The 25,203-nt window shown below is 52.4% G+C and overlaps 5 protein-coding genes across 8 annotated transcripts; 2 read left to right on the forward strand and 3 right to left on the reverse strand.

Moving 5' to 3' along the window:
• Positions 1–281: 281 nt before the first annotated feature.
• On the reverse strand, positions 282–11,236 carry KPNA6 (karyopherin subunit alpha 6). 3 transcript variants are annotated; one of them, XM_015883291.1, is made up of 14 exons: positions 11,105–11,236; positions 7,545–7,678; positions 6,724–6,819; positions 6,348–6,447; positions 5,980–6,074; positions 5,700–5,831; positions 5,395–5,483; positions 4,315–4,414; positions 3,744–3,907; positions 3,161–3,239; positions 2,835–2,960; positions 2,485–2,612; positions 1,937–2,115; positions 282–935 (listed from the first exon to the last, which is right to left on the reverse strand). In XM_015883291.1, exons 1-14 carry the CDS (start codon positions 11,106–11,108, stop codon positions 751–753), a joined length of 1,611 nt encoding a protein of 536 aa, XP_015738777.1. In that variant the 5' UTR covers positions 11,109–11,236; the 3' UTR covers positions 282–750. The 3 variants fall into 3 exon arrangements, with proteins under 3 accessions (XP_015738777.1, XP_015738774.1, XP_015738775.1); XM_015883288.2 differs by lacking the exon at positions 11,105–11,236 and adding an exon at positions 10,067–10,369; XM_015883289.2 differs by lacking the exon at positions 11,105–11,236 and adding an exon at positions 7,892–8,138.
• A 217-nt stretch (positions 11,237–11,453) lies between these two features.
• On the reverse strand, positions 11,454–12,508 carry FAM229A (family with sequence similarity 229 member A). Its single transcript, XM_015883317.2, is given in 5 exon segments — positions 11,454–11,607; positions 11,767–11,903; positions 12,212–12,247; positions 12,249–12,298; positions 12,415–12,508. Coding segments are annotated over 5 exon segments (420 nt in total). The 3' UTR covers positions 11,454–11,504.
• TSSK3 (testis specific serine kinase 3) lies at positions 12,199–13,743 on the forward strand. The gene is made up of 2 exons (XM_015883307.2): positions 12,199–12,651; positions 13,008–13,743. The coding sequence occupies exons 1-2, from the start codon at positions 12,507–12,509 to the stop codon at positions 13,667–13,669; spliced, it is 807 nt and encodes a 268-aa protein (XP_015738793.1). The 5' UTR covers positions 12,199–12,506; the 3' UTR covers positions 13,670–13,743.
• A 249-nt stretch (positions 13,744–13,992) lies between these two features.
• Positions 13,993–19,493, reverse strand: BSDC1 (BSD domain containing 1). The gene is made up of 11 exons (XM_015883301.2): positions 19,379–19,493; positions 19,229–19,289; positions 18,754–18,870; positions 18,107–18,274; positions 17,950–18,004; positions 17,557–17,672; positions 17,194–17,262; positions 16,938–17,019; positions 16,216–16,755; positions 15,706–15,809; positions 13,993–15,448 (listed from the first exon to the last, which is right to left on the reverse strand). The coding sequence occupies exons 1-11, from the start codon at positions 19,387–19,389 to the stop codon at positions 15,416–15,418; spliced, it is 1,356 nt and encodes a 451-aa protein (XP_015738787.1). The 5' UTR covers positions 19,390–19,493; the 3' UTR covers positions 13,993–15,415.
• On the forward strand, positions 19,448–24,748 carry ZBTB8B (zinc finger and BTB domain containing 8B). 2 transcript variants are annotated; one of them, XM_032448940.1, is made up of 4 exons: positions 19,448–19,523; positions 19,722–20,657; positions 21,585–21,763; positions 22,081–24,748. In XM_032448940.1, the coding sequence occupies exons 2-4, from the start codon at positions 19,730–19,732 to the stop codon at positions 22,390–22,392; spliced, it is 1,419 nt and encodes a 472-aa protein (XP_032304831.1). In that variant the 5' UTR covers positions 19,448–19,523; positions 19,722–19,729; the 3' UTR covers positions 22,393–24,748. The 2 variants fall into 2 exon arrangements, with proteins under 2 accessions (XP_032304831.1, XP_032304832.1); XM_032448941.1 differs by having other exon boundaries at positions 21,585–21,867; positions 22,081–22,314.
• The last annotated feature ends 455 nt before the right edge of the window (positions 24,749–25,203 follow it).

Here is a 25,203-nt window from a genome sequence, read left to right on the forward strand (position 1 = left end):
TCACACAGCACCAGAACCGGGCTGTGGGGCTCCAATACAGCTGGGGATGGGGCAGCTCCCATAGTACAGCCCCCCCAGCCCCAGCCCTGCTCACAGCCACCAGCTCCGGCTGCTTCGACCCTTGTCAACAGCAGCAGCTCAAACCAACCAACAATATCAGGACACGGGGAGGATCCTCCCACAGCCCCTCACCCTTTGTCCATGTTCTGCAGTGTGAATCCAGCCCAGCTCTGCCAGGATCGCTGCATGGGGAGCGCAGAAAGGCCAGGGCTAAACTCTGCTCTTGGCAAATTAGAGTCTTTAATAAGAGTAACATGTGCAAAAAAATTAAATAGATCAACCCAGGTTTCCAGAATTATTCTCGTCTGAATACTCGCTTTTCTATTTCTGTTCTTACCCAACCCAACGCTGAAACCTCAATTAAGTACCCGAGGTAAGAAGTGACATTTGGGAGAGATCACCACAAAGAAAAATAAACCCAAGAGGTGCAACGAGTTACCTCAGTGTCCTTCCTCCACCCAGATGCCTGCTTTAAAGACACGTATGCAGCAGCAAAAAGAAAATAAACGTGCAAGACATCCCATTTTCTTCATGAGGATAAAGCACTCTGTCTATTCGTTTGAAGGAAGAATTGTTTCCTAACAGGTGGAGTGAGCGTCCAGCCTTCCGTTTGCAAGGAGGAAATGGGATCAGCAGCTTCTCCCAGTTGTTTTGTGGCAAATTTGTGGTGGTCTTTTTGCCTGGGGCGTATTATAGCTGGAAGCCTTCCATAGGGGCTTCAGGTTGCTGGAAGATGAATTGCTGCTGGTTCTCATCTACCTGGGGAGCTAAAGCAGAGTCATCCTCTACTCCAAAGTAGTGCTCAATCAGATCAAATGCCTTCTGATAAATCTCTTGATTCTCGTGGCTCTGGAGGAATTCAATCTTATCCAAGCCTTAGAAAAGACAAAAGTGGAATGTGATGAGACAGGAGATCCTAACGTTCAAGCTGTCCCGATCCATCCTCCACCCTTCCCCCTATTCATTGCTTGTCTGTGTTACGTGAGCATTTTGTGAGCAGCACCGACAGCTAAAGCCAACTATTCCCATTTCTCCAGAGCTGCCTGTGGATTTTATCTATATCAGCAACCATTAACCTTCCCAGTTGCAGGTTTAGCTGATGCAGTAAAGCAGGAAGTCTCCAGCAAAGAACTGCGAGCACTGAACTGGGCAGTGAAATCTGTGCCACTGGCTGGGAACATTCAGCAGCTGCAGGGGAAGGAAGCAGGGCCTGTCCCAGCAGCATTCAGCAGAAGGGCAGCAACAACTTTAGCTGTCCTAATTAAACCCACTGCTGAACGGGAAGAATCCGAGCACTGCACACTGAGGAATGTCAAGAATTATTCTTACTGGAGGAACCAGGACACACAATGTAACAGTCAGTGAGAGGGCAAGGGAAAAAACATTAAAAACGATGCTGACAGTATACAGGGCATTTCAGACCAAAATAGGAACCGTTCCTCAAAGCATTAGGAACAGGACAAAACCACCAAATTAGGGCTCTCCAGGGACAAGCTCCGTCTCTCTGGATTTCTGTCATGCGTTTGCAGTGCACAGCTGGGGACAATTAGACAAATCAAAGACCCAAGAAGTGGGTCTTACTCAGCTCAGCTTACATTGATTAATATTCCCAACAGTGTGAGCCGCAATTATCAGCCTGGCCTCTGGGTCTAAGAAACCTGGATCACAAGCACAGTAGTGTTTGCTTCCTGACATTATCTTATGCTGTATTGTAACATTCTACAAAGACAGTGTGATCTATTATTGGAACAAATACCAGCTCATCTGGAGCACACCCAGCCCCTTAACTCATCAGAAAAGCAAACAAAACTAGCAGACCCTTCCAATATATTCTACTGTGTTCAGAGTCAGTGGCACCGAGGGCAGCAGAACCTACCGTAGGCCTCTTCTATCATGCTGCAGTACGGGTTGATGCCTGTCCCGCTCTGGCTGGCCTCCTGCTCTCCCAGCCTCAGGATGTTCTCCAGGCCATTCAACGCCACCTGAACAATCTTGGAGTCCATGACAGTAAGGAGGTCACAGAGAGGCTTGATGCAACCCAGGTTGACCAGGTATCTAAAAGAGATGACCAGGAACATTTGCCTTTCAGGACAGCAAGCACCACCACTGCTCAGTTATAAAGAACAGGACAAGCGATTCAAGCTAAAATCAATTTCTCTAATGTAATCTTTATATTCTGCTGTTTTAGAAGATTATTTACCTACTTGTTAACATTTACACCCCCCCACACACTTATTTTTTTCCCTGATTTTAAAGCAGCTCCTTCTGACATCCGACTGAAATTATGAGCAGCGAGGATCTAATTGGCTTGGCACGCATCTCTCCCCTGGGGTTCCCCAGATTAGTTCCTCACTACTTCAGCAGTTCCTATGAAGGAAAGGGAAATGTCTGAATGCAGGTAGCTCTCAGAGCCACAGGGAGTACCTGATCTGTTCAGGAGTTCCTCCTGACGTTGCATTTGTGATAGCCCACGCTGCCTCCTTCCTCGTACGGAATTCTGCTTTCTGTAAGATTTCTATCAGCACTGGGAAGATGTTTGCATCTATAACTGCCTGAAGAGAGAGAACAGCAACAAGTGTTTGAATGGGCAACGTGGTTTCTAAAAAGGCTGGATGGAAACAGCAAGTCTGCAATAATGTCAGAGTAAAGAATGCACAAGAAACCACCTCAAAGCATCAGATAAGGGGAAAAGTAACTGAAAAGATCTCATTATCAAGGGTGAACTCAGAATCTAGGATTATTATAGGTGACTGAGAGCAGACGCAATGCTGTACCTGTATTTGTGCTCTGTTTCCTGCTGTGATGTTAGATACGGTCCAGCACGCTTCTTTTCGAATAGATTCCTTGGGACTACTAAGCAAATGCAAGAGACAGGGTAACGCAGAGCAATTTAGAATCACCTTTTCAGAAAGAAAACAGGAATTAGGCCACTGGTGTCAGGTAGTATCAGAAACCCAAAATGAGTGAGCGTTCTGGTGAGCCTTGGTTTTAAGAACTTGCTGCAGATACATAAGAGAGATATAATGCCCAGCTTCCACAGAATCATTATCAGGAGTTGTGTTCCCTTCAGCCGCACCTGTAAGGCCGTCCTGGCCCTCACCTGGGTCTGGATGTCATCTCCTGTCACGATGTTGCCGACCGCTCGCAACGCTGGGGAGGCCACTTTGTAGTCGTTGTGCCTGCATGAAAGATGGGACAAGCAGAACCAGCAGATCAGATCACATGAGCCCGGGTGCTTACAAGATCTGCCCTCCAGTCTCCCATCTGCATTATTTACTTTGGATTGCACCCCTGGCTTAAAACTAACTTACAATACAGGCAGCGCTATCCTTTACATCCCAGCTTATCTTCAGCGTAATTACAGACCTCAATATTTACATCCCACTCCTGATCACAGACTGTGTTAATTGGTGCAGTACTCAGTTCTCTCTCTTTTTACAGTCCGGTCTAACTATCAGCCTGAGTCTCTGTTTGGTTCTTCCTAGTGAACAGATCTGCCTCCTCTAAGGCTAATAACTGCAGCTCTCAACCCACTTCAGACCCTCTGAGGTAACTGCTCCAGCAGTCAGTTAAGGCTCCCAGGACCTGGGTCCCAAAGCCACAGGGCAGGAACACTGATGTGTTTTGATATAAGCTCAGGCTCAGTCACCTGCTGGGCTGAGGCAGCAAGACAAGATACTTACATTAACAACTCGACCAGTCGCCGACACACCCCCGAGTCAATAACTGCTTGAATTTTCTCATTGGGACCATCTGATAAATAGGAAAGAGCCCAGCACGCATCTGCCAGCAAGTCAGAGTCACTGTTGAATAATAGTCGGGACAACACTGGCAGGCAGGGAGATACCTGCAACAGTACCACCCCACAAGGTTAGTCACACTGTTCCCCACCACCACCTTCACAAACACCACGTGGCTGAATTGAATTTTCAGTCACAATTTGAGCACAGTTGCAAACTTCCAGAGTTCATAACAAGAAGGGAAGCCCACAGTGTTGCATGGAAGTCCAGGTTTGCCCCTCACCCAGGCTACGCTGATGGGCTGCCAGCAGAGCCATGCATACGGGCTGGCAGAATATTACACAGGCACTCAAACAGCTGCTGAACAGAAACATCAGCCTCAGCAGGAAGAACCTCACCCTTCTGCCTCCCAGAGCACCTTGCAGAAATCCAATGGCCAAAAATAATTGAGACCAACAAACACCTTGACGGGGTGTCTCCCCTTCCCCTCTGCCAACAAGGCATCTACTCTCACCTTATCAAATTCAGGTGGTGGACTCTTTCCTCTGCACAAGTTTGACAAGGCCCAAACAGCATTTCGTGTCATTGTCAACCTGGTGGACTTGGTAAGGAGCCTGAAGAGACAATTACCATGAATTATATCCTCAGTACAGAGCATAAAGTTGCTGGAAATCAGCAAAGGAAACAAAACAAGAGAAAAAGAACCTAACAATTGTAAGGAAGTCACACCACTGTTCCATTTGCTGCACTGTTTGCCACCTGAGGCTCCCAGTTTAAGCATAAAGAGAAGCAAAACGCAGCTGCTCCTAGAATAACCAGCTCCTTTCCTAACGCTCGGTGACACAGAGCAGGAAGGCAAACTATGTTAGATAAGTTGCAGAAGGAAGTGCAAGAGAATCAAATGCGGTTCCACACTCAAATTCAGCCCAGACACTCGCACCCCAATCTGAGGTCAGATGGTTCTCAGTGACCAACTGACACAAACCACCATCCCTCTACTCTGCAATGTAGACAGCACATCCTGTGGGCTGAGAAAGGCAATTATTGCCAAAATGGGACTGACAGAAGTACAAGTTGCAGACCAAATCATTTGTGACACAGCAACATCTTGCCAAGGTTGAGCAAGATTTCTAGGATAAGCAATAATTTCTAGAACAGTGAGAGCACACTCTTAGCAGCCATGTCTGACCGGTGAGAACGTACCACAGCTGAGAGCTCAGTGATGTGCAGACCTGCTCCCTTTCCTCAGTGCTAGACAAGTCCATTCAGACCAGCACGTGAAATCCACAGCACAAGCACAAAGAGCAGTTTGAGGGACACAGGGCAAGCCCTGTGACTTCAGAGAGGCAAGCACACTGCAACAGCACCCGCTTCAGATTCAGAGCAGTGTAAAGGTTTGTGAGAAGGCATGTTATCTACCAAGTCCCACTATGAATCATATACTTGTCTGAGCTGCCAGTTTATCATCTGGTACCAATAGTTTGATTCCCATCATCACTTTGCTAGGGAATCTATTTGCCCAGCTCGAATGTTGCTCTGCTGCAGTACAATGGGACTTCAAGAACTGTATTGGCAAGTATTCATGGCTACTCACATTAACAAGGGAGGAAGAATAGCGCAGTTAAGGACATAATCTCTACACACAGAGCTGTCTCCAGCAATGTTCCCCAATGCCCAGACAGCCTGAAAGGAAATAGCAACAGTTTTAGCATTCACACAGTTCCTGAACAGAGGAAGAAAAAGGTGGTACGCTAAGAAAGCACTTCCCTGTAACTCCAAGAAACAGACTCTTCAGCTTGCGGGCTGCAGCCAGCTGCCAACTAGTCACTCATTTTAAACACTGAATTTCAGTCACGAGTGGTTTTTTCCCCTAACCCCAATGTATGAAGTGAACCTTACCTGTTCTTGAACGTCCTCAAAGTCAGAGTTTAACAGCTCTATAAAGATAGGAACTGCCCCGGCCTCGATTACTATTTTCGTCTGTTGGGAAGTTCCTGATGCAATATTCGTCAGTGCCCACGCTGCTTCAAACTGAGAAAAGCAGAAATGAGAGGAGCATGAATAAAGCAACCCAGATGCAGCAGGACATGCTTCACCATACATCACACAGTCCACATCTATTGGGTTCCAGACATCACCCATCTCCCATAGCACCCACAGGTTTAACAGTCTGCTTTACCTGTAGTGTGCAATTTTCACTTCTCTTCAGGAACTCAACAAATCTGTCCACCACTCCTTGAGTGTTTATCACTTCGTCTATTGGAGGATTTGGCTCTGAAATAGCAACGCAGTGTCAGAACAGTACACAGGTCTCATAAAGGTGAATAACACACACAAGCTACTATTGACCTGAGCGGTCTCAAGCTGTACTGATGTACCGTGGTACATCATCTCTCCAGAACAGCTTTCAGTAAAATTCATCCAAATTTATAGCAAGTTTCTACATTATGGCCTTCCTCAAATGCGACGCTTCAGTACAACACTGCAAGTACACGAACACTTAAAGACAAGGCTACATCAGACCCCATGGTGGGATCTTATCTTTACCTTTAGAAAGTAACTTCCTGAATTTCTGTGTGGTTGCCAGCTGTAGATCGGGGTCATCGGAGAAAAGCATCTCTACCATCTCTCTTGTGATCACTCCCTCCTTAAAGGGTGGAAACAGAACAGTGGTTCCGTGTCACATTTCAGGTATCACAGTCAAGACATCCTACCACAGTTTTGTTCTTAGCTCATGATCCAAAGATGCACTATTTGAGGTTAAAACACACTGTTTGGATCCTGGCACATTTCTTCACTTGGTTGTAGTAACATTTGCAACGTATTCAACAGCAGGAAAACAAACAGGTGAAGGTTTGTCAGTTCTATGCAGGCCACAGCATGAAGCCTGAAGGCATAAATGCAACAGGGAAAGGCACCTTACCCCACATGTCGTGGAACTGACATAGGAATCCATAAGGAGGCTATCGAACATGGAGGCATCTTCATTGATTAATTCCACGTTTCTTCTTTTAAAGAGCTGGCAGAGAACACAGCACAGGAGTTATTAGAAAGCAGTGTTTGTTTAACAGTCGTCATAACTAGATGTTCCTGCTCCTCAAACGAGATACCGTCAGCCATGAACTAAGTGCAATCCAAATCAAAAACAAGGAGTCATTCATAACAGCCCTGCACACGGAGGACTAACTTGGCACACAAACCCCAATAAAACATGCTGAGTCTTGCCCTCAGATACGCAAATCCCAGCTCAGTGAAACACTGGCATTTGCAAGTGCAGAATTTGGCCTTACAAGATGGGAAAAGCAAGAAGAGGGCGGCTCGTAGGTGATGCAACCGCTCAGTCTGAGCCACGTGCATCACCTGGGAATCACCTCTCACTTTCATAGACTTCCAAGCCAAAAAAAAAACCAGCTCAGAGTCCAGAAGTAAGTGCAGTCACCTCCACCTACTTGTCTCACTTCTTGGAGCAGGAGCTCCATTTACTAATCAACAAAACCAACAACTGAAATTAAAACCAAGGATCTGTGAACAAAAACCTTTAGTACCCCAAAGACAAAGTGCTGGAAGAGCTCTTCATGTGAGCCACGTTCTGTACCATGTGCAGAAGAACAGAGATCTCAGGACAGAGATAAACAAGGACTGCCAACAAACCTTAATGCACAGATCCCTGAAGATTCCAGTTATGCAGCAGCACAGTCTTGATTGCGTTAAGGCTGTACACAAACTAGTCAAGGTGAGAGTTACCTGTTGCTCTCGTTTCTGTTTGCGCAGTTGAATTCCTTCCTCTTCTCTCCTCCGACGCATTTCCTCAGGATTGAGGGCTTTGTTTTTGTAGCACTTCATTCGATAGTTGTCCTTGGCAGGACTCGCCATGTTGTCTGTGGAGAGGAAAAAGAGCCCTCAGGATTCTGGTCACACTCAGGTGTCCCCTTCAAGCAGAGGAGCCAGCACACACAGGTGAAGCAGTGCCTCTCCCAATTGCTTGGTGCTGAAGTACAAAGCTGTGCACTGGAATGAGATCCTGACATCAGCTCCAATGCTGTGTTGTCATGACTAGTATATTGAGTTTATAGGAAGCAGAGCAGACTCACTGTTCTGAAAGGAACCCGGATCCAACTTGATGGCACTGAAGCACGTTACCAATGTGTTACACATTGGAGGTGTGGAGGCACACAACCAACTCCAGTTCAGCTTCCAGCACCATTTCCCTCATATGCCCATGACATAACACACACCTCAGCACCTTCCCTGCACTCAGACACTGACCACAGGCTGCTGTGGGCACAAGCAGGTGCTCACTCAGTAACTGCACTGACTGCAGAGCTGTAGAGCAGGCTGTGAGAGCAGCAAAACACAGACATACACACATGGCAGAGATCCAACCGAGCGCGCAGTAAACAGGCCTTTATCTTACAATTCCAGTTAAAAACATTGCAGAAAGATGAGCTGTATGTATCATAGGCTGTGTTTGTCCTGCCAGATTACTGCAAGTGTTCAGCACCTGACCTACTTCTGCTGCTCCGTATCTGACTAAGGCAGAACTGCAGACCTGATCCCATTGCTCCTACCTCCTCCTCAGGGCAGTGACAAGGTACAGTGTGAGCACCCAGCACCAGCCCTGCACAGCAGACACCAACTGCTCGGCTGCATCCAGCTGCACTCCCCTGTTCTGGGCACTCAGCTTCCCCTCTCCCCCATTCATGAGAAAGGCTGCTGGACTCCAGCTCCACGCCCTTCACAGCACAGGAAGGAAGCAATGATAATCCACAGCAAACTGCCAATTAACCCTGAGACCAAACGGCTCCTCCCTGGCAGCCAGCTGGACAGCAGCACCTTTATCTCCTTCCACCTGCCCTCAGCTGCTGCAAGAAGGATCCCATAAAAGTTTGTGGCCCCACCTCAGTGTCCGCTCTAAGTTCGAAGCAGCCGAGCCACGCTGCTCACACAAAATCCAACCTGACTTATCAGCTGCCCCCAGCCAGGCTGGAACCCTCCCAAGCTCAGCTCGGGATGCTGTGCACTGCGCTGCTATTGAGAGCGCTCAGAGCCACGCTGGGAAAGGCACACAGCAGCCACACGTTCCCACTTTGTGGCTTATATATAAAGTGTAACCCCTGAGCCCAGCCCTGTCTGCACAGCAGCACTGCTGGACAAGGGCTGCAGCCAACAAGTCCTGCATGTCAACACCTCTGGGATCACATCACTGATAAAAACAGCATTTAAAGCTGGGCTTTAATCAAAGTAATCCATATTGGGAATGGTTTCAAGTGCTTTGTGAGCTGAGAATTCCCTCACAGGAATCCCTCCTTTCCACACACTGCACCACGAGGATGTATTTAGAGGATGTATTTAGTGCCTGCGGGACGGAAGGAGAAAGCAGGATGGGAGTTGGATGGGAGCTGGACTCAGACTGAGAGCCAGCACCAACTGCAGCACTGGGCCATAAGGTAAATCCAGGCTCACTGCTGACCCGCCAACACCATAACGGCCCCTTAGCACTGAATCAGAAACCCGACCCCACTTCTCTGCCCATGAGGTTCCTCCCACCTCCCTGCATTACAGAGCATTGGCTTCAAAGACTCGTTCAGCTGCTGATTAAAGCTCCCAGCTGAGTCACTGCAGGAACTCGCATGCCTAAATCAGGACTGTGCTGCTGAGTCAGACCGAGGGGTAGAACAGAAACAGTTACACTGGGATTCACCACGGCCCTTCCGTGTAAAGCCTCAACACCCCAATGCAGATGATCCTCCGAGCTGCCCGTGGCTGTTCTGCTTCACCTGCTCACCTCAAGTCTGAGTAGCAGCAGCAGAGGCTGCTCTGAGCCGTGGGTATAAGGCATGTCACATCACAGCTTTCTTTAGCTGCTCCTTAAAGCAAAGCTGAAGTTCCATGAAGGTTCTGCACAGCAGCAGCCACAGACCTGGGAGGATTCCCTGATTCCCCTGAGCTGCACCCGCAGCATCGCGGCCATTTCAGCTGACGCTGCAGAAATCAAAGCCGAAATAATGGGTGCTCCTTAAATACAGAGCAAACCAAGGCAGCAGCAGCAAATACATCCCAAGAGTTGAGCTGCAGCCATCCCAGCTGCCAACACACAGCAGCCAGGAGCACAAACTGGTTCCTGGGAGCTCCTTGTTTCATCTCCCTGTGATTTCCATAGTCCTGCAGTGAAAAGCCCTGCACGCTGTCAGTGTTTGCACCCAGCAGCAGGAACTGCTTCAGAGCAGCACAAGATGCATCATGGAGTGGCTGTGAGACCCACTTACACTTCAGCTCCTGCTGCCCTGGAGCCGGCGGCTTTAGGTCCTGTCTGTACATCACAGGAGCACGATGATGTGTGATGGAACACAGCCCCAACAAGGAGCGTCCGTGACACCCCCGGCAACGAGGATCAGCTCCGTGTGTCAGCTCCATGCTGCAGCGTCCCGGCCCCAAAGCGGCTCCAAACGGCCGAACACAGCTCGGGATGGGGAGATTCTGCTGCTCCGCCAACGAGCAGCACCGACAGCGGGATCCGCTACTCAAAGATCGTGTTTGCTCACCTCGACTCGAGCAAATAAAGCGAGACGGCCCGATATCCACCGGGACCCGCCGGGAAACGGCCCGTTAAACACCGGGACCCGGCAGCCGGGAGCGGGACCGGGCCGGCAGCACCGCGCAATGAGGGCCGGGAATGTGACCGGGAACGGGAACGGAAATTAGAGCTGGGTTATGATAAAAGTCAGCGGAAAAGTTAAAGATCGAGACGAGGAACGGCGGAACGGGGACACCGACACCGCGGGGACACCGACACCGCGCCGGGACGGACCGAACGGCACCGGAACCGCTGCGAGAGCGCGGGGTGAGGTTCGGGTTCGGGTTCGGTCCGGGGGAACGGCGGCACCGCGGGGCAACGAACGGAGACCGGACCGGACGGACACGGAGCGGAACCGCCGCCGAACTCCGCCCCACGGGACGCAGCCGGTTCCGGAACCCGAACCGACAGCGGCCAACGGCACCGAGCGGAACCGCGGGACGGCCCAAAGAGCGACGGACACGGACAGACACAGACACACACGGACACACACGGACACACACGGACACACACGGATAGACACCGACAGACACACGGACACAACCGACACGCGGTTCCCGCAGCTCCGGCCGCCGCCGCCCCGGAGCCCAACGGCCGCGCTGGGGCTGCCGGCCCCGGGCTGAGTCAGTGCCGCCAACCGAGCGCCCGGCAGCGCCAAGTGCGGACACGGCCGCAGCCCCGCCGTCTCGTACCGTACCGATCCCGCCCCGCCCGGTCCCGCCGCTCTCACCCATCGCGGATCCCGACACGGACGTTCCGGCGGCGGCCACAATATGGCGGCGGCAGCGGGAGGGCGGGGAGCGGCGGACGGCGGCCGAGAGGGACCGCGGCGGGACGAGAGCGGAGAGCAACGCCCCGAACGGGGTCACGGGGCGGGGCCGGGCTTCAACTCGCGGCCGCGGGTCCCGCGTGGATCCTCGTGTCCCGCCACGTGCCCACGCGCCGACACGACCCCCCCCATTGCACCCCCCAGCCCCGAGCTCCGTCCCGGGCCGAGCTGAGCCGGGAGCGGCGGCCCCGGGAGCCCACGGGACGCGTTGGGCCGCACGGCCGGACACACAAGGAGCAGCAGGCGGGGATCGCGTTAGGATGGGCCTTTCTTTACAAAGTGCATAAACATCACGGGCCGCTCAGGTGCTGCGGGGCCGGCAGTTCCCTCCCATGGCGATGAACACGTTGATGGGGATGTGCGGCAGCGTCAGGCGGTGGTTGGCGGGACAGCGCCGCAACTGCCTGCGGGGAGACAGGGGTCAGAGGGACGGCACAGCACGGCACAGTACGGCATAGTACAGTACAGTACAGCACAGTACAGCACAGCACAGTACAGCACAGTACAGTACAGCACAGTACAGCACAACCTGCAGCATCACAGGAGCCCCTTTGGACCCTCACCTGCCCGCAGTCCACGCTGTGCCCACCCGTTGCTGTGTCTCCAAAGCTGCGGCCGCACTACAACAGTCGCCCGCCTCGATGGGGAACCTCCGGGCCCGCGGCGCTTCCTGGGAGCTCATGGCCCGGCCCGGTTTTCTCTGCACAGGGAGAAGCAGCTGGGAGCTGCAGCGGGGCCTGGCTGCGATCCCGGCACCGGCACCTTCCTGCTGTGAAGGAGCCCGGCCTGGTTGGGCTGCAGGCGCCGGAGCAGCTGGACACACTCAGCTCAGACGTGAGGCCGCGGTGGGTCGGTGTGAGCACAGCTCTGAGCTCATGGGCGCAGCCTGGGGTCCCCTCCCTGCAGCAGCAAAGTGTTGTGTGAGCAGCAGCTCCTAAAGCCCCCCCGCCACACCCCGATGAAAACGGGAGAGGAACAGAATGGACCCTGTGACCCCCCTGTACTCACGGTGCCCACCGAGCAGGTCCTGCCCAGCACAGCCCAATTCCCCCCTGCCTGGCCGAGCTGTCGCCCACTTTGATGCACCTCCGTCATCTGGGATTCATGCAGCATCGGCTGCATCACAATAACACGCCCATGCTACAACAGGCGCCTCGATGCCCCTTCCCACCAGGGCAGGAGCAGGGCCTGGTGGCTCTACACGTGCCAACAGGGAGCACGGGGAGCCCCTGGCTGCTGCGATGCTGTTGTCGAGTTGCTGGGGGTAAAACTGAGATTGAACGGCCCCGATTTGTGAGAGGACATGGAGGAGTTTTTGCTCGCCAGCGGATACCAGCTCGGCCAAACCATTGGGGAGGGAACGTACTCCAAGGTGAAGGAGGCCTTTTCCCAAAAGCACCAGAAGAAAGTAGCAATTAAAATCATTGATAAAAGGGCGAGTCCAGAAGGTAAGAAGTTGCCCCTGAAGAGCTCCCAGGTACCGACCCCTCCTTGGAAGCTTTTAGTTCCAGGCAGAAAATGAGTTTCCCAAACTTTCCACCCAAGAGCAGGAAGGGCAGGGAGGTGCTGGGGGCAGGGAGGTGCTGGGGGCAGCTCGGAGCAGCCAGGCCATGGGGTGTCCATCCGGCTCCTCCAGCCATAAGGTGGCCAAAAGCAGCACAGCTCAGACCCCTCCGACAAGGGCCCTGCTTGGAGCCAGGCACCCTGGCACAACCCTTCTTCCTTCCCACTTTGTGGCCGCAGCCCGGTGCGATGCCGGGGCTCAGCAGCTCAGGAACTGAGTGAATTTTCCCCCTCTTGGCAGAGTTCATTCAGAAGTTCCTGCCCCGGGAGCTCCAAATCATCGAGCGCCTGGACCACAAGAACATCATCCACGTGTACGAGGTGCTGGAGTCGGCGGAGGGGAATATCTGCCTCGTGATGGAGCTGGCCGAGAACGGGGACATCTTCGACTACGTGGCACACAGGGGTCCCCTGCCCGAGCCCTGCGCCAGGGAGCTGTTCTGCCAGCTGGTGGAGGCGCTGCGCTACTGCCACGGCTGCGGGGTGGCTCATCGCGACCTCAAATGCGAGAACGCGCTGCTGCAGGGACACACCGTGAAGCTGACGGACTTCAGCTTCGCCAAGCAGCTCCCCGTGGGCAGCCGAGAGCTGAGCAGAACCTTCTGCGGCAGCGTGGCCTACGCGGCCCCCGAGGTGCTGCAGGGGGTGCCCCACGACAGCTGCAAGGGCGACATCTGGAGCCTGGGCGTCATCCTCTACGTCCTGCTGTGCGCCCACCTGCCCTTCGACGACACCAACATCCCGCAGATGCTGTGCCAGCAGCAGAAAGGCGTCTCCCTGCCCAGGCACCTGGAGGTCTCCAGGCCGTGCCAGGACCTCCTGAAGAGGCTCCTGGAGCCAGACATGGTGCTGCGGCCGTCGGTGGAGCGGCTCAGCAGACACCCCTGGTTGGCCGGACCCTGAGGAGCGCTCGGCTGCTCCCCCCCGGGGACAGATTGCTTCGAGGATGCCAATAAATTTGGATGTGTTTCCCACGTGTTCGGCCTCACGTGTGCTGCCAAGGCAGAGCTGAGGGCTGCTTCACTTTAGGCCATTTTTACCTGCCCCCTCCCAACCCCCGGCCTTCAGCAGGGAACAGAACAGACCAAGCAGCCCCATGTTCCCACCCCCTGTAGGCAAACTTCCCTTGGGATGAGGGGGAGGAAAGCAGAAACATAAAGCAGTTGATCCCCTTGAGGCAGCTGCCCCCAGCCCAGGGCAGGGGAAAAGGAAGGAGGACACAGTGGTGAGTGCGGAATTCCTTTAATTGCTGTTAACTGCAAGTCTGTAAAAGGTTTGGAGAAAGTTACAAAACTACAGATGTTAGAATTGTTCCTGGTTTTCCACCCCAGCTACAAAAGGCTCCGGAATAAACAGAGAATATTGCACAGACAACCAGACGGTCAGTGGGACTAAAGAAAAACAGGAGACATGAGAGCAGCGCGGCCCAGAGCTCCACATCCAGCCTGGGTCACCCTGAGCCCAGGGAGCGCAGTGCTGAGCAGCCGCAGCTGCAGCCCCACATCTGAATGTCCCCAAATGGGGGGGGAGAATATCAAGTTTTCCAAGAGCACCTACACTAACGCAATCCAGAAACAAAACCCACAGCTCAGATGAAGCAGCCAAGGAAGGGGCAGAAGAGCAAAGGTAGCACATATAAAACCACCCCCCCAAAGGCCAAACAGCCCCATTAGGGCAACCTGCAATTCATGACACTAAGAGTGAACTGCCCCAGAAAGGGGCGGTGGGTCCAAAGGGAGCATTGCAAGCAGCTGCAGGAGCTCAAGTGAAGGAAACCAAAGGAGCTGAGGGCAGCCCGTGGCCCCGGGGTGGGCTGCAGCTCTGTGAAGGGCAGCACTGCAGCTCGGTGCTGCTCCAGGCTGAGCCAAAGCACCGCCCAACCAGAAAGAGCTCAGGGAAGAACAAGCCAGGAGCGCTCAGCTTGGAGAAAGTAACTAGAAGTACACAAAATGAAGTAGAGAAAGGCAGATCAGCTGTTGTAGCTGCAGAGGGACAACGTGAGTTTCCATTAGAAGAAGCTTCCGAGACAAGAAGCCAGGCAGAAGCGCAGGGTTTGGCAGGGAGTTCAGCTCCTTCCAGCACAGCACAGCTCCGGGCCAAAGCCAAAAGCCAACCGCCTTCCATTGCAGCAACGAGTGTGACAGCAGATGGGATTCCTGCTGCAGCACCCCCAGCCCCAGCCACAACACACATTGGGGACAATGGGCCGGCAGCTCAGAGAGATTGGGAGCAGCACCCGGGAAGCTCTGAGCTGCTGCACAGATACACACACACACAGCGACCCAACAGCAGCCTGGCAGCACCGAGCAATCCTGCCAGCTGCCCACGCGCCCACTCAGCCCTCACCGCATTGCACCCTGCCACCACCAGACACTCCTGGGGGTCAGTTTTGGCCTCGCCGCTCTATCTGACCTGCAGAGCAGACGAGCTCCCAGTAGCTTTAAGTGTACGAGCAAATTCCTGCTTCTTCCCCCCTCCTCCGGGTCCGAAGGGGTCGTTTGAGTTGCCCACAGGATTTAGCAGGAGCAAAACTCCTCCAGCCACGAGCTGCAACCCCCAGCACAGTTACACACAAAGGAATAGCCGGTCTGTGGTTTAATTCACATTCGATGGTGGAAATGGGCCTGTGGTAAGCTGGAAGCTGTTGCTTTATTCCCAGTCTTCCCACTCTTCATCTTCCAGCTGCAAAAAAGAATAACATCCCTCAATACCCTCTACAACTCAGCAGCTGATAAATCCTCCTGCCCAGGGCACACACACCTGACACAACCACCAGCTCCACGTCTGCACAACATGGATCTGTTTGCCAGCCCTCCCTGGGGAACACTCCTCCCTCCCTGAGCTCATCTCAAAGTCATTCAGCTCCAGCTGATCCTGACCCCCCTGTCCCCAAAGAGCTGATGAAACATTGGTGCTCTCTGGGATCACCTCCAACTCACCTCCCCAGACACCTCCACCTTCGACAGCGCCAGCTGCACCTCCTCTTCAGTCATATCCAAATCAAAGTCCTTTTCCCAGTCCTCGCTGATATCAGTGCTGGAACCTGGAACCACAAACACCACAGCTGAGCCACCCGGGCTGCATTTGCTCTCCAGGTATTCTGGCCAAAGCAAAAGCTGCCCTGCTCAGCAGACACTTTGATTTCTTTTCTCCTCCCTTCACTGTCACAAAAGCAAAGAATCTGGGCTTGACGTTCTAGACAGCAATTCAGGGAGTGGTGGGCCAGGACAGAGATCTGCACAGCAGAAAATCTCTCCATAGGTCAATTACGGCTGTTCCCCAGCCTTAATGTTTTGTCAGAAATGCCCAGCTGACCCCATTGTCTGCATGACCAGCATCACAGCTCCAAGCCCAAGAGCCCACACCCAGCTTTCCATTCCAACTCAGAGCCTTTTCCCCACAAGCTGCCACACAGCAGGTTTCTGGGCCTGGTGCTGGTCCACACACACCTTTCTTGCCGTTGTTGGAAGGGGTGGATTTCCCACTGTCAGAGTTCAGCTCAAAGATCCGGAGATCAGTTGGTCCTTCCTCTTTCAGAGTCTCTGTCCTGCCTTGGGCTTTGCTCTCCACCTCTTTGGGCCCAGTCCCAGCCGGTTGCTCTGAGCACGCTGCTGGCTCCTGGGCAGGCACAGAGGGACACCCCGGCTCAGGGGGCTTTGGCAGCTGGCTCTGCTCCTCGGAGGTGGCCTCCAGCAGCCTCTGGGAGAGCTCTCTGTCCCCAGATGGCTGCGCTCCAGTTTGTAGCTGCACAGCAGGCACTGTGGCAGGGTTTGCAATCTGAGTCACAAGGGAGACGCTCTCGCTGCTCTCAGAGGGGCTCCCCTCTGCTGGGGCCAGCTCAGGAGGGAGGATGGCCCAGCTTTCCTCCGAGGGTCCCTTAAGAACAGAGGGGTGGCTTCCCTCCAGGGCTGCAGGAGCCGATGCTTTCTCTGCTGCTTGTGGAAATTTCACGTTTGCACAAGGCAGGGGTGACATCCCCAGGAATTCCTCTGTAAGAAGGCAGAAGAGAAGCAAGAGATGTTTCAGCAAGTGCAGCAGAAACAGATAGTACAGCAGTTTTAGATAAAGCTGGGCCAGGAGCTGACCCGGTGGGAGCAAGGAGGAGCTGCCACCTTCTCTAACACAGGTAGCTGACATCTGCCCACAGCACCCCCTGCACCATCTAACCCACCTTCATCCTCTTCCCAGCCTGGCTCCTCTTGGTGAATGCTCTGCTCCGCGCGCTGCTTCAGAGCCTCCCTCCGGACTTCATCCTGCAGGGAACTCAGCATCAGCAGCTGCTCATGTCCCAGACCTTTTTTTTCCCCCCAAGAACATCAGCAACATCAGGGGCACAGAAGGCAGCCCAGCCCTGCTGCCCCAGGAAAGAACCTTCTCCCTCTTCAGTCTGGCTGGAGTGCCCACACAGTGAGAGAAACCCAACCCACCTGCTCCAGGCGATGCACTTTATAGAAGTAGCGTTGCCAGAACTCCAAATGGGAGACAGCCGCAGGGACCTGGGAACAGCACAGGAAGGGTAAGTCCATGAGCCTTACAGGAACCACTGCAACCTGCACAAGGCACCAGCCTCGCCAGGCACACAGACATGGAACAAAGCATGAGGCTCACACCAACAGATGCTCAGACACACATCAGACAACAACAGAGGAACAGATCCTGGACCAAGAAAAACAAGTGGGGGCAGAATACAACACTGCCATGTAACTACTCTCTGCCACCAGCTCCTCAGGGCTCAGGTGGGAATCATCCCAGGTCAGAACTTTTTTCTGCTACAGTAATAAAGGCTGTACCATTTTAGTGTAGAGAGCTCGGATGGAAGGGCTGGTTGCCAGCAATTCTGCGATCTCCCCTTTCTTCTCTTCCAATCTAAACTGGGAAAGCCAGGCTTCAAGAAGCTCAGCAGGGCCTGCACAGGACAAGAGAGACAACAATTTTGGCATAAACAAGGCACAAAGTTTCAGGAAGCTTCTTTGGAAAGATGCTCCAGATGAGACGAGGTGAGCAACCATCAGGTAAGGAAAGGCAGGAGGACAAGAAGACATGCAGCCCTGAGATGAGAACAGCTCCTTTGTGTGGCATCAAACCCCACACAAGTGGAAGGAGATTCACAAGCACTGTGCGGCCAAAGCAGAGAAACCCCACACCAGGCCAGCTTTCCTCAGCAGAGCTGCAGGGCTCCGTACCATCAGGTTCATTGCAGTAGGTGGCTGGGTCTGACTGGAGGCTGTAGAGGCGAGCCTGGAGGAGAACACATATGTGTAAGAGCCATCAGTAGAGGGATAACAGCAGGACAGGCTTAAGGATCAGTGCTGAGGGGAAGCTCAGAGCTGGGGCGCTCACCTTCACACTGTCATAGGGCTCTGTGGTACCTGTGGGTGTTGCCATCAATGTTATGACATCGCAGTCGATGGTCTTGTCTGGTGAGGGAGCAAAAGTGTCCGAGATGACACCCAGGAAGTCAGAGATTCCCTTCCTCACCTTTTCAGTCGCACCGGAAGCTTCCGTCCTCTTGAAGAAGGACAGTGACATAGTGGTAAGGAGCAGCGCCTGAAGCAGGATTCCTCTCCCTCTAAAAATGTGCTGAGATGACTCATGGCCAGGGCTGGGCAAAGGGTGTGGTGGCAGCCACTGCCCCCGGGTGGTGGTGGGGCAGGTTGAACAGTGGGTTGTTTGGAAGCAGAGCTGGGCTCTGAGGGGAGCCCAGAGACTGGCACAGAAACAACAAAGCTGACAGCTCTGAGGTCTGATGTCACACCTCGGTGACGCTGCCAATAACCTGCCTGCACAGCACACAGGCAGCAAGAAAGCACTGGTAAGCTCAATGATCCCCAAAGCTTCAATATTACAGTGAAAAAATCCTATTCAGTATTAAACCTACAAGGGAGGACTGTGTCCTCAGGGGCAGGAGGGATGTGCCAGTTTCAGGTACGTCTTTTATTCATCCCATTCTGCTCGAACAGGAGCTCAGAACCTGCTTTGATACTCACTGCCAGTTTGTCCTTGACCACGCTGGCCGTAGCAGCGATGGTGCAGGCTGTGTCGTGCTGCACAACTTGCGTGAACTCAGCCAGGTCCCGCTTCATGAATTCCAAAGCTTCTGTGGACTGTAGGAAGACAAACAGCCTGACTGAGCTCTGGGAACATCTCACACTCACAGAAATGAAATGCAAGGCGCCCTTGTGCAAGGGGTAAAACTGCAGTAATCAGAACAACAATGGGAGACAGCCAGACTCAAACCAAGTCAGAGTATTTTTTAAGTTAAAAGTTGGAAAACAAACAACAGAAGAAAAACAGGCGTGGAAAAGCCTCACAACGAGCCCCGTGTAATGAACACAAGCAGCACCGTCACCCGCAGGACGTTACAGGACGTTACAGGACGTTACACATCAGGACGCGATGATGCCGTGGCACAAACCCGATCCCGGCTCCCGGCCGTTCCCCGCAGCCCCGGGGCCGTTTTACCTTCTCCTTGACGGCCTGGTAACTCTGCTGCAGCCAGCTCCGCCACCAGCCGCCGTCCTCCCTGCACAGACACACACATCAGCCGGTACCGACCCCCAGCCCCGCTCCCCACGAGCCCGGCCCGACCCAGCGCCGTCACCCCGCACTCACCCGTAAGCCATCTTGGCGGCGTGACGTCACCAATATTTACCGACCCTTCACCTCCCGGTACCGCCTGCCGCGGAGGGGCGGACTTCCGGGAACGGCACTTCCTGTTTCCGGGAGGGCCCGGCGGGGCGGGGAGCGGCGTGGGGCGGTGAGTGGGACCGGGACGGGACGGGACGGGACGGGTCGAGTGGGGTCAGGTCGGGTCAGGTCGGGTCGGGTCGGGTCGGGTCCGGTCCGGTCCGGTCCGGTCCGGTCGGGTCGAGTCAGTTCGGGTCGGGTCGGTGCTGTGCGGTTCCGCTGTCCGGTTCCCCGTTCGTTCCGCTCTAACGGCTCCCTCCGCCCGTAGCAGCCGCCATGGAGATGCAGTCGTACTACGCGAAGCTCCTGGGGGAGCTGAACGAGCAGCGCAAGCGGGATTTCTTCTGCGACTGCAGCATCATCGTGGAGGGGCGGATCTTCAAGGCGCACAAGAACATCCTGTTCGCCAACAGCGGCTACTTCAGGGCCCTGCTGATCCACTACATCCAGGACAGCGGGCGGCACAGCACCGCGTCGCTCGACATCGTCACGTCCGACGCCTTCTCCGTCATCCTGGATTTCCTGTACTCCGGGAAGTTGGATCTGTGCGGGGAGAACGTGATCGAGGTGATGTCTGCGGCCAGTTACCTGCAGATGACGGACGTGGTCAACTTCTGCAAGTCGTACATCAGGTCCTCGCTGGATATCTGCAGGAAGATCGAGCGCGAGGCCGCGTTCTACCAGGCTGACAGCGGCAGCTCGGCCAGGGAAGGGCCCTCACACAGCACCAAGGGGCAGAGCTCCAGCTCAGCACTGCGGGACAAGGACAGGACGGCAGAGTGTCACAGCGACCCCCCGTGTGGGGAGTGCGGCAGCTGCCAGCCCCTGCAGCTGGTGGGGAGGGAGCTCGGGGGCAGCGTGTCCCCGGACGATGCCAACTCGTCCCTGCACAAAGGGGTGGAACCCAAGGTGGAGTTTGATGAGGTGGAGGTGGACGTGGGGGGGCGGCTGCAGCAGTTCCCGGCTGCGTTGTCTCTGGAGCAGGCGGACGAGGGGCTGCACGGGGGGCAGGCGATGGACCTGGCCTGCAATAACTTCCACATGAAGCAGTTCCTCGAGGCTTTGTTGCGTAACAGCTCGGCTCAAAGGAAGGATGATGTCGTTCATCACTTCGTTCGGGGCTTTGAGGGTCGGCCGGAGGACACGGGGGTAGCCATGAGCTCCATGATGGACATTCACAGCGACTGGTATGGGGAGGACACAGGTGAGAGGACTCGTGGGTCAGTCGTGATTGGGGAGGAAAGCGCTTGGTCGTGTGACCTGTGTTACTCTCTCTTGTTCAGGAATGCGTTGCTGAATGTTATGCCATAGTGAAATAAACTGTTGTTCTGGACTTCAAATGAAAGCTGTACTCGTTTATTCAGTGCAGCATTTGGAAGGTAAGTATTTGTAATAGGTTCCGCAGTCTCTTTGAAACAGGTTCTGGAGCTCAGTGTTGGTGACCCTCTAAATGGTCTCAGTTGGGACCTGGTTGAATGGGAGGCAAATTTAAAACACTGGAATTGTGAGAAGGTTGTTCTTTCCTAGAAGCACAAACAGGGAGATAAGTTGGGCTTCTCCAGGAGGAGCGTTCTGTATAATCTGCTACACCACAATGAGCTCATTCCATTGGAGCTCCTTCCAGTTAATCGGCTGCAGGACAGTGTCCATTTGCTGTTATTTGACCTTCAAAAAGACAGAAATGGATGGAACAGCAGTAATGCAGGCAGCAGAGAGGGAAACTTTCATGGAACGTTCTATTCTGGACAGCCAGCTCTCACTTTCTTGTTATTTCTGGTTCAAGTATTCAGGTATGATCTTAAAACCAAAACCACATTATGTTCTCCCAATGCTTTTAGGTCATGACTCTGGTAGTCACAAATCCAGTCTTAGTCTCTCCATCATCATGCCTGAGGTTTGTGGCGTGCTGTGAGCTGAGAGCATCCAACACAGTTTGCTTACTTTTTCCCCATTCCTTAAGTCTTTGGATCAGAGGTTTTTGCAATTGTACAACACAGAAATTCCAGGTAAGCCAAGTACAGAAAGAGTGGGAAGTGAATTGTCCTGTCTTGGAGTTATGGCGAGGACAAGAAGCCAACGTAGCTACCGTCACTGAGCCACCTAATGCAATGCCTTGTGTTTTTTCCCCAAGGTGATGTGCTGGTTGTGCCAATCAAGCTTCACAAATGCCCGTTCTGTCCCTACACGGCCAAGCAGAAGGGAATCCTGAAGCGACACATCCGCTCCCACACGGGCGAGCGGCCGTACCCCTGTGAGACGTGTGGGAAGCGCTTCACTCGGCAGGAGCACCTCCGCAGTCACGCTCTGAGTGTAAGTGTGGAGGATTATTGGGGAATTCTTAAAGCAGACCGAGTTTGTTGTTTCCTGAGCACGTTTCCCAGAACATCTTGGACAAAGGTTGTTGCCAATGTGAGGTAAGCTTTGTTAATGATAAGTTGAAGGAACTAATATTTGATTCGTTAGTCCTTACGTAGCCCCAGATTTCTGTTGCTGGAGATGTGGTAGAGTTGCTGCCCCGTAGCTTAACTGTAGATGTTTGTTTTAGGAATATGGGCAGTCCAGCACCCTATAAACATCCAAGGCTACGGATTGCTTTTGTTACCATAACGTTTTATTTTTAACTTCAGGTGCATCGATCCAATAAGCCGATTATCTGTAAGGGTTGCAGGAGAACATTCACAAGCAGCCTGTCTCAAGGGTTACGACGCTTTGGTTTGTGTGACAGCTGCACTTGTGTGACCACCACGCATGAGGACTCGATGCCCATTAACCTCAGTCTGATGGAACCATCGTCAGAGGGCCAGGAGAAGGGTGATACGGATAATGACTGGCCCATATACGTGGAGTCTGGGGAGGAGAACGATCCCGCTGAAGATGATGATGCTGAGGACAAGCAGGAAGTCCACAGGAGCTTGGCAGACCGAGAAACACTTACGTAGCAGTGGGAGGAGGTGGGGGGGACTGAAAGTCTCTCTCTGACAGTGGTTGGTCTGCAGCAGAACACTTTGTATTTATCCAGCTCGTGACACTGAGTTGGTTTGTTGATTTTCTTTAAATTATTATTCAGTTTTTTATTAGAAGAATGGGAAGAATTCAAATTCTTTATAACACTTTTAAGTTCTCAGTGCTGTGCACCAGAATTTGTGAAGGATCTGCCTGGGGTTCACAGAGGTTTTATCTGCAATCTCCAGCTGTGTCTCTGCCTCTCGGGTTCGAGGAGGAGGCGGTGTCCTGTAGGCAGAACCGCTGTTGTTTTTGATAACAGGTTTCTTCAAATAAAGATGTTGTGCTCCTTAACCCCTGGTCTGAAAGGGGCACCATCATCTCTTTGAAGATTCAATTAGAAGAAATGTGGCTTTCGTCCTTTTGACTTTTCTAAACGAAGCTGTGATCTCTCTGTATTAGGACAGCATTATCTGAACTGTAAACCTTGTGTCTTTTCATAGACTTACTGTGACCTGGAAACCAGGGCAGGTGTGTCAGGATAACAAAAATATGCTGCTGATGAAAGCATAAAGTGAGAATAAATACATTTCACATATCCTTAGCTTACAAGAATTTAGAGAACAAGTTTCTCTTTCCAAATTGTTTTTACTCCATCTTTGTCTTTCAGGAGCTCAGACCGCAGCTCTTCAGGTGTGTCCTTGATGTCACTTAGACACGAGCAGTTTTGGCTTAAGCTGTTCTGAGCACAGGTTTGTTCATGTCAAAGGAAAAGGCAAATTTGCACATTAATTTTCCTAGCTGAAGATCAGAAGGTTGTAACCAGACATGGCTGATGAACAGCAATTCCTCCCACCTTTACATGAAGTTTCTACATTTATTTTCTGTAACTTAAGCTGAGTAAGCTTTCAGAAGTTCCTATTCCAGATTGTCTGTACGTTTTAGTTTGTAATAGCTGAACGGGATGAGACAAAAAGAATGCAGGGCTCTGTAGTCCCCTGTTACTCATCTAACTCATCTAAATGAAGGCTGTCTTGTGAAGATGAGCTCCTGAGCTCTGGAGCTGAGCTCCTCTGACAATTTGGCTGGAGTTTTGGGTCTGAAGCACTTCTGGAAATCAGAACAAAATGGTGCCAGCATATTTGGAAATGCCACCTGCAGCCCATGAGCACCAGCATTTTGAATTGCTGTTCTGTTTTTGTTAAGTATGTGCAACGTATTCTTTTGGTATCTGATTATCTGATATTGGAAGGATTTCTGTGAGTATGGACACCCAAAAAGGGGCATTATCTGTGTTTGTTAGGAGATGAGCTCACTAATGAAAGTGAGATGAGAATGTAAATAGGGACCTGCAATGACACATAGTGACCAGGCATCACAGCACAGCTGGACTGGTCCTTCTAGCATGACGACGCCAAGTCATTGTAAATAGAGGCGACGAGAGCTGGGATCAGCTGAGCGTGGTGTGGAGCTGTCAGGAGCTGATCCTGCCCCACTGAGCTGTGCTGAGCAGCAGCGCAGCCAACTCTGAAACTGAAAGACGTTCAGAGGAGGGAAAGTGAAGCTCTTGTGAAAGTCTGTAGTAAAAGCTGCAGGAATAACTGCAGAGACCTCCAGCAATTTTCCTGCAATCTGCTTTCTTTGGTCTTAGAGGTTGTTCTTGTGTGTCTTGTGCATAGAGAACGGAGCTGTGCTATGGTTTGTGTGACTCTGAGTAGGGGGGGGCTGTGCTGTTCGTGTTCCAGATCGAAAGTGAGCACCAGAATCGATGTTTCCTGTTGATCTGTCATGTTGTGCTGCTTTGTTTTCAGCTGAGTCCTTCAGCTTTTGTATTCAATAGAAGCGGATGGAGTTGATCCACGTTCTTGTGCCCGAATGTTCATGTCAGTGTTTGCTGTGCTTCCCGTCCCGGTTTTTGATGTTTTCCTGAAACCTTCCACTGTAATTGCAGCCTCCACAAGCTGCGAGGCAGCGATGTAGCTGTTATAAAACATTCACGTGGTGCTTAACCAACAAATGAAAAATGGTTCTACAAAACTCATTTCTACTGTAATCTCCTCAAAGTTCTTAAAGGCCACACAGACTGCAGGAGGATCACGTGCTGCACTGCTGTCCATAGTGCGTTCTACCTGTTGGTGCGAGACCTTGTAAATCTTGCAGATGTGGTTGTGTCGTTACTGATGTTTTATGGCACTTTCATAGCTGGAGTCCTTTTGCCCACTTTAAGTGACCAATTCTCATCGATCTTACCTTACCTGTAGAAGTGACTTAAGTATATTTGTGGATCTCGGAGCATTCTGGAGCGTTCTGATTGTCTAGAAAATAAAACTCTCAGAGGGTTGCTTTGGCTTTGATTATTATTGTTATTTTGTAAGCATTGGAATGGCTGTGATGTGTTGCTGTGCAGCACAGGGCGAAACGAGTCCTGATGTCTGAGAAAACCCCCATTCTGTTCCATTGTGATCCCAGCTGCACTGGGTGAATTTCTGGGCGTTTCCTGAACTATTCTGAGTATTCTGAGCACTCGTATCAGGTTTAAAGATCTGATTTGTTTACTCGAGATATCACAGCATTTTTCCCCTAGTTTTAAAATTCTATGACCTCTTTGTAGCCGATGGAGAACCCTTAAACTCCTGCTTGCACTGATAAAACTGCTGAGCTCGGTGCCCTCTGGTATCGCCAGGAAAGCACCTGGTCTGTGCAGTGTCAGCTGGGTCGTGCAGAACAAATACCCACAATCTATTCTTTTCAGAAGGAATTTTTCAGTACAAGAACTATTTGGGATATGGAAGTGGGGGGAAACCATG

Source organism: Coturnix japonica, chromosome 23 (assembly GCF_001577835.2).
Source record: "Coturnix japonica isolate 7356 chromosome 23, Coturnix japonica 2.1, whole genome shotgun sequence".
Classification (NCBI taxonomy): domain Eukaryota; kingdom Metazoa; phylum Chordata; class Aves; order Galliformes; family Phasianidae; genus Coturnix; species Coturnix japonica.